Genomic DNA, 15,311 nt, shown 5'->3' with positions numbered 1-15,311 from the left:
AGAGGCGGAAGAGTGTGGGGAGGGAGAGAGCAGAGAGAGGGGGGGAAGAGTGGGGAGGGAGGGGGAAACAGTGGGGAGGGGAGGAGGGGAAGAGGGGGAGAGAGAGAGGGTGGGGGAGGGAGATGGGGAGGAGTGGGGGATGGGGAGGAGAAGTGGAAGTGTGGGAAGGGAGGGGGAGAGGGGGAGGGGGAGGGGGGTGAAGAGGGACAGAGGGGTAGGGGGAAAGGGTGGGGGGTGAGAGGGGAGGGAGGGGAGAGAAAGGGGTGGGGAGGGAGAGGGAGAGGTGTGGGGAAAGGGGGAGAGGAGAAGTGGGGAGTGGTGAGGAGAGGGGTTAGGGGAAGTGGGGTGGGAAGAGGGACAGAGGGGTAGGGGAAGGGGGGTGGGGGGAGGGGGAGAGAGGGAGGGAGCGGGGTAGAGAGGGGAGGGGAGGGGGAGAGGGAGAGGGGTGAGAAGAGGGAGATGGAGAGGGGGGTGGAGACAGGGGAGGGGGAGAGATGTGTGGGGGTAGGGGTGAGAGGGGGAAGAGTGTGGAGGGAGGGGGGAGAGTGGGGGAGAGGGAAGGGGGTGAGGGAAGAGAAGGATGGGGCTGGAGGAGGAGGGGTGGAGAGGTAGAGGGGTGAGGAGAGGGAGATGGAGAGGGGGAGGAGAGAGGGGTGTAGGAAAGGGGGGAGAGAGGGATGGGGAGGGGGATAGAGGGATGGGGGAGGGGGAGAGAGGGATGGGGGAGGGATGGAGGGAGGGGGGGAGGTAGTTGGGGTAGGAAAGGGAGGGTGAAGAGTGTGGAGGGAGTGGGAGAGGGGTGGGGGGAATAGGGATGGGAGCGGGAGGAGGAGGGGGAGGAGAGGAGAGGGAGATGGAGGGGGGAGGAGAGAGGGGTGGGGGAGGGGAGAGAGGTGTGGGGGGGAGGGGGGGAGGGAGGGGTGGAGGAGAGAGGGGTAGGGGGGTGGGAGAGGGAAGGGGGGGGGGGGTGGGGGAGAGGGGGGAAGGGTGGGGGGAGAGAGGGATGGGGGTGGGGGAGGGGTGGGGGGGGGAGGGGAGGAGGGATGGGGGGAGGAGAGGGAGGGGTGAGGAGGGGAGAGGGGGGGGTGGGGTGGGGGGTGGAGGAGAGGGGAGGGGGAGGGGGGGAGAAGTGTGGGGGAAAGGGGGAAGGGAGTTGGGGGAGAGGGAAGGATAGTGGGGGAGAGAGGGAGGGGTTTGAGGAGAGAGAGGGGGAGCGAGAGGTGAGAGGTGTGAGGAGAGGGAGATGGAGAGTTGAGGAGAGAGGGGTGGGGGAAGGGGAGGTGAGAGGGATTGGGAGGGGGGAGAGAGTTGTGGTGGGGGGAGGGGGGAGGGAGATGTGGTAGGGGAGGGAGAGGGAAGAGTGTGGAGGGAGGAGGAGGGGGTGGTTTAGAGAGGGGAAAGAAGGGGCGGGAGAGTGGGAGGGGGTTGGGGGGAGAGACGTGGAAGATGGGGGAGGTAGGGAGGGGGAGAGGGGTAGGGGACTGGTGGGAGAGGGACAGAGGGGTAGGGGAAGGGGTGGGGTGAGAGAGGAGGGAGAGGGGTGGGGTAAGGGGAAGAGAAGTGGTAGAGTGGGGAGGGAGGGTTAGGAGGAGTGGTGGAAGTGGGACAGAGGGGTAGGGGAAGGGGGCGGGGGAGAGAGGGAAGGGGGTGGGGTAGAGAGGGAAGGGGGTGGGGGATAGAGGGATGGGGGTGGGAGAAGGATGGGGAGGCCAGGGGGAGGGGTTAGGAGAGGGAGATGGAGTGGGGGAGGGGCGAGGGGTGGGGGAGGGGAGGAGAGAGGGGAGGAGGGAGAGGTGTGAGGGAGGGGGGAGGGAGATTGGGTCGTGGGTAGAGGGGGAAGAGTGTGGATGGAGGGGGAAGGTTGGGGAGGGGGAAGGGGCTGCGGGAGATAGGGAAGGGGGTGGAGGAGAGAGGGAAGGGCGCTGGGGGTGGGGGAAGGGGGATAGAGGGAAGGGGGATAGAGGGAAGGGGGTGGAGGAGGGAAGGGAGAGAGGGAAGGGGGTGGGGGAGAGAGGGATGAGGGTGGGAGGAGGAGGGGAAGGAGAGTGAGAGGGGTGAGAAGAGGGAGAGGGGAGTGGGAGGAGAGAGGGGAGTGGGAGGAGAGGGATGGGGAGGGGGAGTGAGGTGTGGGGGAGGGAGGAGAGGAGGGAGATTGTGTAGGGGAGGGAGGGGGAAGAGTGTGGAGAGAGGGGAAGAGGGGTGGGGGGAGAGACGGGAAATAGTGAGGAGGGAGAGTGGAAGCGGAGGGGTAGGGGCAGTCCATCTGTTCCCCATTCCCTATCACCCCCAATCTTTTTTTCTATTCCCACGCACGTGATGACGTGCTTTGACACAGGCTGCGGGGGTGGGGGGTGGCTGGGGCTGGTGCAAAGGCATATGTAAATGGATCCATTCCGATTGGACATCTGTGAGCATTGGGCATTGTGACATCACACGATGGAACGTTCACCAACATTCTATGGGTGAGAGGTGTTTTTATTTAACATTTTGAAATTTTAGGGGGTGGGGGGGGCGGGAGAAGGATTTTATTAAAAATGTGTACATAAACATGACAAAATTTAATCAGGAGTGGATATGTGGATGTAAAAGTGAAATCTCTACCGAAATGGGAAAAAAAAGAGGGGGATGGGGAGGGGGAGGAGAGTGGGGAGTGGGAGGAGAGCGGGGAGGGCAGGAAGGGGGGGAGAGGGGTAGTGGGGTAGGAGAGGGGTAGCGGGGAGTGGTGCAAGAGAGAGGGGAAGGGGAGGAGATGGGGGTGAAGCGGGGTGGATGAGGGGGAAAAAGGGGGTGGGAGGGGAGGAGGGAGAAGGGTAAGGAGAGAGTGAGATGGAGAGGGGGGAGAGAGGGGAGGAGGAGAGGGGGGGAGGGGAGGAGGAGAGTGGGGTGGGGGAGGGGATGAGAGAGGGGTGGGGGAGGGGGGAGAAATATTTGGAAAAATTCTGTTTAATTTTGTTTTAGAGTAGTGCAATCTATGCAGTACTTTAAATTGTATTAAAGAGTGTCTGACATTTAACGAGCATTGATGTATATGTTGTAAACTTCCATCCCATATATCTTTCATTATGGGTTGAGCTAATTCATTTCCCCATGCTTGTCTATATAGTTCCGTCAATGGGACCTCACTATCTAAAAGAATATTATAAATGTTAGATATTAATTTATCTGTGTTAGAATGTTTATTCAAACATTCGTCAAGTATCTCTGGCTCCCTAGTTCTATATTCTTGTGTATGTGATTTAACATAATCTCTAAGTTGTAAATATCTAAAAAAAATATTTGAGAGTAGTCCATAATTCTGAAATGAAAGAAAAATACCTTTTCTGTAAAGGTGTCCCATCTTTTTAATTCCATAATTTTTCCATTGTACAAAACCTTTATCCAGCACAGAAGATTTAAATGAAGGATTATTTACAATGGGGAGAAGGAGTGATAAATTATCCAATTTTAAAGTCATTTTTAATTGTTTCCAAGTTCGTATACCACTATATATAATCGGATTTTCACTATGTTTTTTTATTCAATGCTAAATCTACATTAGCTATTCTATTTGAATAAATAATATTAAATAATCGTCTCAGATTATAAAATGAATAACGTTTTGGGATAAAACCTGTTTGATCGGGATGTATTAATTTATGAATCACTAAACTTAATCTATGGGCTAAAATTTTAGTTAATATCTTCTGATCAGTGTTTAAAAGAGAAATTGCTCTATATGAACCTGGATTCTCAAGGTCCTTATCCGTTTTTGGTATAAGTGTTATTGTTGATTCGTTTAAAGTTTCTGGCAGTTTCTGTTGAGTGAAAGCATAATTATATAATGTCTGTAAACGTGGAGAAATCAGATCATGACATTTTTTTATAAAATTCAGAGTTTAAACAATCAGGGCCTGCGGCCTTTCCGTTTTTCAAAGATCTAATGGACTCTTCAATATCTTTTACTGATATTTCACCACCTAATAATTCCCTCTCTTTCAGATCTAAGCCTGTGAGATTACATTTCTGTAAAAATGTTTCCATTCTCGCAGGACACTCTGTTGTTTTGGTTGAATAAAGTGTTTGATAATATTGTAAAAATCTGTCATTGATATCCTTGGGCAATGTTAGTGTTTCTCCCATATCTGATCTAATTTTATGAATTGTTTTTTCCCCATCCAATTTACGAAGTTGATGAGCTAATAGTTTTTGTGGTTTATCACCAAATTCAAATTATAGCTGTTTAGTCTGTTGATAAAGTTTTATGGTTTGATCTGAATATTTTGATTTAACTTATATTTAAGTGCAGCGATTTTATTATGTTTTATCATAGAAGGGACTATCATGTATCATAGAAATCAATTTCTACTACATGTTGTTTAGCACGATTCTTTTTATTATGGAAGGCTTTTGATGAGATTAACGCTCCCCATACAAATGCTTTGAATGTTTCTCAAAGAAGGGAGACAGCTGTTTCAGGGCAGTCATTCGTCTCGAAAAACATATTAATCTGTGTAATAAGATATTCGTAGCATGCTTTATCATTTAAAATTTGAGAGTTAAGTCTCCATTGTGTCTGCTTCTCGGTCATTCCATTTAGTTTAATCATGAATGTTAAAGGTGCATGATCTGAAATTATAATATTATGATATTTCGAATTGTAAGTAAATGGGATAAGTTTAGAATCCACTAAAAAGTAGTCTATTCTGAATCAGTTTTATGTACCAGTTTGCGCACTCTGGCTTTACTCCGTCCGCAAACCTCAAAGTCACCTTTCAATTTCCATAGTGCACTTTACGGTACCTGCTTCAATTTATCTTCTACGCCCAACATGAGTAAATTTATTTCTCCGTTATTTCGCCTCACCAGACAGTCCTCTTGGCTCAGCATGAGTCACCAGCCAGATAAGCTAGGTTGCCCGGGAACTCTCTCTTCTCTCTGGGAAGCCCTCCTGTCCGCCTTTCGGTTAGTACTATTTTATCATTCTCTTTTATTTCCCACTTGTATTTGTTCAAATCCCGTTACAATTCGGATCCTGTCGACTATGCCAAAATCTGTGAAAGAAATTAATTCTGAGGGAAATTAAAGGAAAATGAAAAGCGGAGACTTCGCAGGTTGAAGTAAACCTGATTTTATTGCACAATATCATGAAGAGATGGCGGCAGTTTACTGCTCACCAGTTCTCTGACCACATCAGAATTAGCTGACAGTTATACTGTGCGGTAAACAACTTCTGTTTTTTGATAGATACAACTATACGAAAATATACTATCTACTACATGGGTACCAATTATTTAATTAGGCATAACATACTTTTTGTTTATGTCAATCTTATTCAACAACAGATGGTTAATACAAGTCATACACAATACAAGGACATCTTGACATTATTCTATCTCACCTTTTAGGCGGACAGCGCCACCTCCCCTCTCCAAGCCAATCATGAGCCCTCCATTTACTGCAACGTGTCTACACTGCTAGCGGTAGGGTGCACGGGTGATCTACTGTAACACACTGCTGTGAGAAACAAGCTTCCTTATCTCCATCTACTATTTAGAAACATAGAAACATAGAAATTAGGTGCAGGAGTAGGCCATTCGGCCCTTCGAGCCTGCACCGCCATTCAATATGATCATGGCTGATCATCCAACTCAGTATCCCGTAGCTGCCTTCTCTCCATACCCTCCGATCCCCTTAGCCACAAGGGCCACATCTAACTTCCTCTTAAATATAGCCAATGAACTGGCCTCAACTACCCTCTGTGGCAGAGAGTTCCAGAGATTCACCACTCTCTGTGTGAAAAAAGTTTTTCTCATCTCGGTTTTAAAGGATTTCCCCCTTATCCTTAAGCTGTGACCCCTTGTCCTGGACTTCCCCAACATCGGGAACAATCTTCCTGCATCTAGCCTGTCCAACCCCTTAAGAATTTTGTAAGTTTCTATAAGATCCCCTCTCAATCTCCTAAATTCTAGAGAGTATAAATCAAGTCTATCCAGTCTTTCTTCATAAGACAGTCCTGACATCCCAGGAATCAGTCTGGTGAACCTTCTCTGCACTCCCTCTATGGCAATAATATCCTTCCTCAGATTTGGAGACCAAAACTGTACGCAATGCTCCAGGTGTGGTCTCACCAAGACCCTATACAACTGCAGTAGAACCTCCTTGCTCCTATACTCAAATCCTTTTGCTATGAAAGCCAACATACCATTCGCTTTCTTCACTGCCTGCTGCACCTGCATGCCTACTTTCAATGACTGGTGTACCATGACAACCAGGTCTCGCTGCATCTCCCCTTTTCCTAATCGGCCACCATTTAGATAAAAGTCTGCTTTCCTGTTTTTGCCACCAAAATGGATAACCTCACATTTATCCACATTATACTGCATCTGCCAAACATTTGCCCACTCCCCCAGCCTATCCAAGTCACCTTGCTGTCTCCTAGCATCCTCCTCACAGCTAACACTGCCCCCCAGCTTCGTGTCATCCGCAAACTTGGAGATATTGCCCTCAATTCCCTCATCCAGATCATTAATATATATTGTAAATAGCTGGGGTCCCAGAACTGAGCCTTGCGGTACCCCACTAGTCACTGCCCGCCATTGTGAAAAGGACCCGTTTACTCCTACTCTTTGCTTCCTGTTTGCCATACAGTTCTCTATCCACATCAATACTGAACCCCCAATTTCATGTTTACATTTACCATCCACCCTTCGACACCTTCCTAGACAAGAGGTAATACGTCTAATCTTACTTTGCTGATTCCCACGAACTTCTTCTATATCTGGTCAACGAGAGATGCCAATTGTCACATCCAAACACCCTTTCGTTACCTTGTTCAATTCCAATCAGAATTAAGTAAGAAAGGATGTTAATATTTTCTTCCACATTACTCCTGCACTGTGTGCTTTTTTTCCTCATAAAACCACTGTTGTATCTACCTCCACCTCCACCTATTGCGTTCTAGCCACTAACACCCTCTGTAAACAAATTTAGGCACAAAATCTTAGATCAGAACTCACCCTTAATCTTGGAGATTTAAAAAGTTTATAACCAGGGAATTATAAACATTCATTGCACAATGATACATAATTTCACAATTATTTCATTTCTAGAATTGTAGATGAATGGAACACTTCTATTTATAGCTACACCAAAGTTTATTTCTTAGAAACTAATTCCTACAACATCAAATATAATACAAATTACAAATATAGAATGGCATCCATTAATATTCACTTTTTGTTTGCTCATGAAATAAAAAGAGCTGTAACAAAATAATTGCCTGTTAGAGAGTTATGGTGAACAATTGTTCTTTGGACGGGACTAGGGAGGTGGAGGTGATGGTGCTGGAACATGTGCCTTTTGATGTACAGTATTAATAGCCTGGATTTGGGTGCATGGCGTATGTAACAAAGAACATAGAAATGTACAACTTGGGAACAGGTTCAATGGCACACAATGTTTGTGCTGAATATGATTCCAAGACCATCTCTTATCTGCCTGCACATAAGACATATCTCTCCATTCTCTGCATATCCATGTGTTTCTCCATCCAAATGCCTCTTTAAATGCTACTATTGTATCTGCCTCCACCACCAAGCCTGATAGTGCATTCTAGTCACGCAATGCACTCGATGTAAAAAACCTGCCCAGTCATTTCCTTTAAACTTAGCACCTTTCACCTTAAACCTGTGCCCGTTGATATTTTCATCCTGCTGGGAAAAGGTTCGGACTGTCTACTCTACCAATGGCTCTTGGTATTTTACATATTTCTTACTGAAAGTAAGCATGCTGGTACAGCAGGCAGTGAAGAAAGCTAATGGCATGTTGACCTTGATTGCGAGATGATTTGAGTTTTGGAGCAAGGAAGTCCTACTGCAGTTGTACAGTGCCCTGGTGAAACTGCACCTGGAGTATTGCGTTCAATTCTGGTCTCCTAATTTGAGGAAGGACATTATTGCTATTGAGGGAGTGCAGCGTAGGTTCGCCAGGTTAATTCCCAGGATGGCAGGTATGACACATGATGAAAGAATGGGTCAACTGGGCTTGTATTCTCTGGAATTGAGAAGAATGTGAGGGGATCATAGAGAAACATATAAATATCTTAAAGGGTTGGACAGGCTAGATGCAGGAAAAATGTTCCTGATGTTGGGGGAGTTTTGAACCAGGGGTCACAGTTTAAGAATAAGGGGTAGGCCATTTAGGTCTGAGATAAGGAAAAACATTTTCACTCAGAGAGTTGTGAATCTTTGGAATTCACTGCCACAGAAGGCAGTGGAGGCCAATTCACTGGATGTTTTCAAGGGAGAGTCAGATTTAGCTCTTAGGGCTAATGAAATCAAGAGATATGAGGAAAAAGCAGGAAAGGGGAACTGATTTTAGATGATCAGCCATGATCATGTTGAATTGCGGTGCTGGCTCAAAGGACTGAATGGCCTACTCCTGCACCTATATTTCTATGTTTCTATCAGGTCTCCTCTCAACTTCCAATGTTCCAGAGAAAGCAATTCAAGTATGTTCACCCTTTCCTTGTATCTAATGCTCTCTAATCCAGACAACATTCTGGTAAACCTAATCTACACATTTTCTAAAGCCTCCAAATATTTCCTGTATTGGAGCAACCAAAAATGCATGCAATACTCCAATGTGGCCAAAGTCCTATAAAACTATAGGCCAATGTGGCCAAAGTCTTAGAAGAAAAAAAACATATTCTGAAGTAATTCAATGGGTTGGGCAGCATCACTGAAGAACATGGATAAGTGAAGTTTCGGGTTGGGACTTCTTCAGACTCAAAAAAGGTTCCGACCTAAAGGTTCCGACCTACACCATCCAAAGCTTTGTGTCTCTTTTTATACAACATCATCCGTAGTTCCAGCATCCGTAGTTTTTACAAAAAGCTGCGTCATGGCTTCCTGAATCTTATAATAAATGCCTCAACCAAGGAAGGTGAGCATCCCATATACTTTCTTTACCACTCTATCTACTTGTGTTGCCACTTTTGAGGAATTAAACATTTTGGGACATTGAAAAACATGAAAAATATAAACAATAAAGTGAATGGTGGAGGTGGATGTTCAGAAAATGACCTTTGAAAGTCATTTGGACGGATATAAGGAGAAGAATGGGTTTAGAGGGATGTGGGCCAAATGCCGGCAAATGGGGCTAGTCCAAAATGCCAATATAGTCGGTATGAACAAGGTGGGCCGAAGGGCCTACTTTCGTGCTCTCTTTCTCTATCACTCTAAGATGTTAGGCTGGAGAAAACATGGATGATGAATTTAGACTCAGGGTAGTACAGAAACTATATACTCTGTTGGGACGAATGAGGACAAATATTGTACAGGTAGCAGTTGTAGGAGATCACCTCAGACTTTTGCCGGTAATGCAAAAATTATAATTTGTAAGGTCAATCAAGAAGTTATAACTTCTTCATCCCTTTGTGATCAGAACACATCATATTTAAATACTATTATACAATTATTTTTAGCTCATTTACTGTAATGAAGACATAAGGATGCAGACATGTTTACTCTATTAAATTAACAATTATGCCAGAGTTTACTTTCCTGAACATATGAGTTAGAATTGGTTAATCTGTAATTTTAGTCTTCAGGATAAAGTTTTAAGACATGCGCTGACATTAGAACAATAAAGAATACAGCAAACTAGTAAAACATCTTTATGTCCCTTCCTTTCTGGGCTTTTAAGTGAGGAGAGTTTTAAGCATACTTGAGTTTTCATGATTTGTGACAAGCTATGATTCGTATATAGAAAGATGGTTAAAAAACCATAATAATGAATTGTTCTTCAAAATAATCATTTAGCACAAAACACATACAATTAATGATAAAACACAAATTGCTTGAGGAACTCAAATGGATTTGACAGCCCGTTATCCCCGCAGTCAGCCTTCTTCTTTCCCCTCATTAGTACGCACTTCTCCCATCTCCCTTATTTCCATTTTATACCCCCTATTTCCCCAGCTCCCTCTCCTATGTGTCCCCCCCCCCCTTCTTTACATTTCACTCTTCCTCTTCTCTCCTTATCAGACACCCTTTGCACCTGAAGCCTTTGTCATTTACTCAACCCATGTGACAATCAACACCCTCACCTACACCAACCTATCATTTACCAGGCTTTGTCCCACTCCCAGCTATTTTCCAGCTTTCCCCTCAACCCCATCCAATCTATTTGTCAGAATAAGAGTGCCAGCCAATTATGTCACCTACCCATTCCCTCCACAGTTGCTGCCTGACTTCCTGAATCTGCTATTTCTTGTAGAGCATTGTGTTCAGTTTTGGTCACGTTACTATAGGAAGGATGTTGTGAAGCTGGAGAGACTGCAGAGAAGTTTACGAGGACTGTGCTGTTGTGATAGGTTGGGCAGGCTTGGTGTTTATTTCATGGAGTGCAGGAGGTTGAGGGGTGATCCTATAGGGGTGTATAAAGTCATGAAGGGAATAGGGTGATTGCACAGTGTTTTACTCAGTGTAAGGTGAGAGGGGAAAGATTTAAATAGTTCAATTTAAAATACTAATAGATTTAATAGTTGCCCCTGAGTGGCAAAGTTTTCCACACAGAGGGTGGCGGGTATATGGAAAGAGCTCGCAGAGGAGGTAGTTGAGGCGCGTACAATGAGAACATTTAAAAGACATTAGGACAGGTACATGTATAGGAAAGGGTGAGAGGGAGATGGGCCTAAGGTGGGCAGGTGGGACTAATGTGGATGGGGCATCTTGTTTAACTTGGGCAAGTTGGGCCGATGAGCTTCTTTCCATGGTGTATGACAGTTTGAATTAAGAATGCTTGGTTAATTTAGTTATTGTTTTTTTTTTGTACTGGTGGTGTCTTCAGAAGAGGTGAGAGATCAGCTGGAATTCCAATCCATTGAGGTAAGAAAGTTGCTTTGTACTTGAAAATCTTTAGAAACGGTGAATCAGGCAGAGTGTAGTTATCGAGATAAATAGTCTCCCCACCAGCGAGGTACCCAGCCCAATACCCAAATGTCCCTATCGTCATTACAGTGTGATTACAATGAGCAAGAATAGAAAGATCTTGACCTGGACTGTTCGATGTATCTGAAAAGAAAACATCCTCTTTGGAATTATTGATGTTCTCCTTGCACCAATCCATTCCATTACTTGTCACTGCAAAAATTACATTCTTGTATTTATTTCTGAAGTAAGTCATTGCTTTTTCTAAATATTTCTTATCAGCCACGACCCCTTTCCAAATGTTTGGCATGATGCGTAAATAATCGCCCCTTCGAACATGAACACCAACAAAAGTCACATTCTTTCGCTCACCCTTGATGCGTCTCAGATATGCATTTGTCTCTTCCATGATCAAGTCATGAAAGGTGAACTCGCGGAGAATTTCCTCTCGTAAGTGATGATAGAAGGTCCAGGAGCACGGGTATCCCGTGAGCATTCGATAGTCCCCTGGAATATTACGATACTCGTCATCCATCCAGTCATGGAGCCCGTAAGGCTTCATGTGTAATTTTTTGTTCAAGCTTTCATGGAGGGTTGGAAGAGTAGTTTTAAAGATAGGAGACAGATAATTGGCCATGGCAGGCAAAATATAGGCCTGATGACCATTCAGCTTTGCCAAAGCATACAATGCTGCATATTCCCCCATCTGGTTGCCAAGTCGTCCAATAGAATTTACTGTCCAAATTCCCTTTGGAATATTCTCCACTCTGGTTTGACCATCTTTCTTACCACTTTTTACATTTGTATTTTTATTTAAATTACCTATTTTAGACAGATATTTATATTGGTATTTAAAATATATGGAAACAAATATTAGTGAAAGTAAAATTAATATGAAGATGTGACGTTTCATCTTGTTTTGCTCAATAGAAATGCACTTCGGCAAAACTATTTTCATGGAGTTTACGTTGTATCTTCTCTGTTCTTTCAATTTACCTCAGTGCTTCTGAAAATAGATTTTTTTTAAATAAAATTATTAGTTATTATTATAAAAATGTATTATTATAAAATTATTGTTAATATTATTATACTTGAACAATTCCTCAAATTTGCTAATATTTAGTTTAGTTTTGACATACAGCTAGGTCATGGGGAGAATGTACATTTATTTCCAATTAACCAATTTCTGAAAAACAGGGAATAATTTGGTTCAGAGAAAAGACAGAAGTGAAGGATAGTCAATATTAAATAGTATGACAGGCACCATAGTTTGAATTTTGAGTTAACTACCAATTTCCTTTACAGTGGGACTCTATGTATCTGTCACTATCCTCTCCATCTGTATGTCATGTATGGGAAAGCAGTCAACATAATCATATCACCAGATTCATGAATAAATTCTTCCCTGCTGTTTAAAGATGACTAAATGGTTCTCCCATAAACCACGGGTGAATCCAAACAATAGCCTTTTTATCGATCATGGTACATCTGACAATGATAAACCAATACCAATGTCAGGGCCAATAGCAGCAACATGCAAAAAGCAGCAACGATGTACACAAGAGACATCTGTTTAGACTTAATCAACTTTGAATTCTTGCATGCATTTGTCACTCAGTTTAAATGGGATTTTTGTCAAATTTGCTTTATAATATGAGAGAAGAAGTGAATCTAAATAAATACAGGTCATTGCTTATCAATCTTTAGTGCCTTTAATTAAAATGACACCATTGTACCATGTTTCTTGATGGAGAACATCATTGAAGCTCATCAAGACACAGTTATCGGGTGTGAAGCTGGATTACTAAAGGCCACAGATCATGGTCTTTTTGGGAATTGTAGTGGCTGTAAGTACATACATGTGAAAAATGCCCTTGAAGATAATTTCAATAACAAGGAAAGTTATTACAGTAGCGCAACGAGTATGGAATTCATGGTGTGACAGAAAATTGCATCATAAATTGAAAAATTAAAAAAAGAGACAGCAGTGATTGAGAGAGAGTAGTGAATAGAAAGATTCAGATTCCGATTAGTTCATTGTCTGATACACATGGATGCAATAATTCCTTATTCACATGAAGCGCACAGAGTAAACAGTGTATACATACAGTAATGATAAATGCAACCAATAAACACAACCAACGACGGTAAAACAGTAGAATGGAGGCTGATCACAGTGCAATCAAAGTAGTGACAAAAAGATTAAAATACAATAACAGAATAATCAATTTCCCTTTGCAATTACTAGTTGCACCGGTGTTTGTGCAGCTGACTACACATGGCATTCAAGCTAGTTTTTTTCTGCACACCAAGACGTCTCAATTTCGCACTGAATATGGAGGCAAATCACAGATGCCAAGGTTGTCACTATTATCAGGGCCACTTAATGCACACAAATGAACTCACTGTCAATAAGCATTAATTTACACTTGGGATCAATAAAACATAAAAAATGTTGTTAATAAAAATAAGCTATCAAGAGCTTCCATTTCATGGACAAAAAGATGGTGATACACATCTATATATATATATATATATATATATATATATCTTCTATTATATTCTAATCTATCTATCTATCTATCTATCTATCTATCTATCTATCTATCTATCTATCTATCTATCTATCTATCTATCTATCTCTAGAACTCTGAACTGTCCTCTTCCGGTTTGCATTGTTTTTACATTTGCGCTAAAACGGTACCAAATAGCGCTACAATTTTTCACCACCTTACTTGCCATTCTCCTGTGCTGCAAGTGCACCACGTTTTGTTACAATCGGTGAAATATTACAAAAGTTATTAAGGTTTAAAAATCGTAAAAACCGCACATGCACAGATTGGTCTCCTCTTCTGTCAGCAGATTGGATTTCTTTCTTATAATTCTCTGGGACGGCGACGACCCTTCCGGCACCCGCTGTCAATCACCTGCGGTGAAGCGGAGTGAGCAGAGTGGTGAGAGCGAGTTCAGGCTGTGGGCTGCGTCGACCACCACCACAATGAGCTGGGAGCACTGAGTGAGGCCAGAGGACGGGGGCCGGGACCGGGACTGGGAGTCACTGAGGGCGGCTGTAGCCGGGGCTGGGAGCCACTGACTGCGGCTGGATCGGGGCCGGAAGCCGCTGAGTGAGGCCTGGTCCGGGACTGCCAAGTGAGGACGGATCCGGGGCTGGGGCCAGATGCCACTGAATGAGACGGGAGGCGGAACCAGGACCAAAAACTGCAGAGTAAGGCCAGAGCCGGAACCGGAGCCAGAGCCAGAGCCGGGAGCTGTGAGTGCAGCCGGAGCCAGGGCCGGGAGCTGTTGAGTGCGGCCAGGGCCAGAACCGGCTGAGTGAGTCCAGGGCAGGGAGTCGTTGAGTGAGGCAGGGACTGGGGCCGGGGCAAGGAACTGCTGAGTGAGGTCAGGGCAGGGAGCTTGGGCTGGGAGCCATTGAGTGAGGCCGGAGCCGGGGCCAGGGTCTGAAGCCGTTGTGAGGGGCTGAGGCCAGGTCTGGGACCAGAAGACGCTGAGTGCCAGAAGCCACTGAGTAGGTCATGGCAGCGACAGGTCACGGCAGCAGGAGGCTATAACTGTGATAGGCTATGCCAGCGGCAGCGGTAGGCCACGGCAATGGCAGGGGTAGGCAGAGGCAGGAGTAGCCGTCCCCGCCCCCGGCTACAGAATGCTTCCGCTGACCCCGCTTAAAGCCGTACCCGTCGTCCAGCTGCAGCCCGTTCGGCCCAAAACACCTGTACTAGCCCATGAAAAGTAAATTCGGCCCACAATGTCTGTACAAGCCCTCCAGAAACCAGTCCTTTTGGTCCACAACAACTATACTAGCCCATGTACTAGTCCGGCTACAGCTGTAGCACGCTTCCCCACCCCGCCCCCCCCACCAGCCTCCGCCTGAAGCCATCCCCCACTGCCGGCTGCAGGTCGGTCCTTTCCCACCTTCACCCCCACCGGCCCCCGACAGCCCCAGCCTGAAGCTGCCCCCCTCCCCCGGCCGCAGTACACTCTCCCTCCCCACCGGCCCGCGACAACGCCCGCCTGGAGCCAGTACGCTACTGCAGCGGTAAGTCACGACAGCGATAGTCCACAGCAGTGGCAGCAGTAGGCGGAAGCAGCGGTCGGCCATGACAGAATAGGCAGCGGCAGCGACAGACCACAGCAGCGCTAGGCCACGGCAGCGGTCGGCCACGGCAGAATAGGCAGCGGCAGGCCACAGCAGCGGTAGGCCACGGCAGTGCTCCACCCCTCCCCACCAGCCTCCGACAGGCCCCACCTGAAGCCTACCCTCTCCCACTCCCCCGGCTGCAGGACGCTCACCGCTCCCCTACCGGCACACCTCTAAACCCCCTCTAGCCCCCCATTCCCCTCTAAACACACCTGAACCTATCTGAAGCCCTCTAAACATCT

General features: G+C 45.6%; 1 protein-coding gene and 1 long non-coding RNA gene across 2 annotated transcripts; one reads left to right on the top strand and one right to left on the bottom strand.

The window, feature by feature from the left end:
- Positions 1 to 7,648: 7,648 nt before the first annotated feature.
- On the top strand, positions 7,649 to 9,397 carry LOC116982028. Its single transcript, XR_004414332.1, has 3 exons — positions 7,649 to 7,673; positions 8,742 to 8,747; positions 9,304 to 9,397. It is a non-coding gene; the product is annotated as an uncharacterized LOC116982028 (long non-coding RNA).
- A 1,243-nt stretch (positions 9,398 to 10,640) lies between these two features.
- LOC116982027 (galactoside 2-alpha-L-fucosyltransferase 2-like) lies at positions 10,641 to 11,823 on the bottom strand. Its single transcript, XM_033035300.1, has one exon. It carries the CDS (start codon positions 11,821 to 11,823, stop codon positions 10,792 to 10,794), a length of 1,032 nt encoding a protein of 343 aa, XP_032891191.1. The 3' UTR covers positions 10,641 to 10,791.
- Positions 11,824 to 15,311: the final 3,488 nt, after the last annotated feature.

The sequence above is a fragment of the Amblyraja radiata genome, chromosome 16, assembly GCF_010909765.2.
Source record: "Amblyraja radiata isolate CabotCenter1 chromosome 16, sAmbRad1.1.pri, whole genome shotgun sequence".
Taxonomy (NCBI): domain Eukaryota; kingdom Metazoa; phylum Chordata; class Chondrichthyes; order Rajiformes; family Rajidae; genus Amblyraja; species Amblyraja radiata.
Note: the sequence above shows the minus strand (reverse complement) of the source record. Positions and strands in the feature narration are given on the sequence as shown.

Bases quoted from the DNA above. Each gene is read 5' to 3' on its own strand.
- LOC116982027 (XM_033035300.1), bottom strand. From the start codon at position 11,823: ATGAAACGTCACATCTTCATATTAATTTTACTTTCACTAATATTTGTT.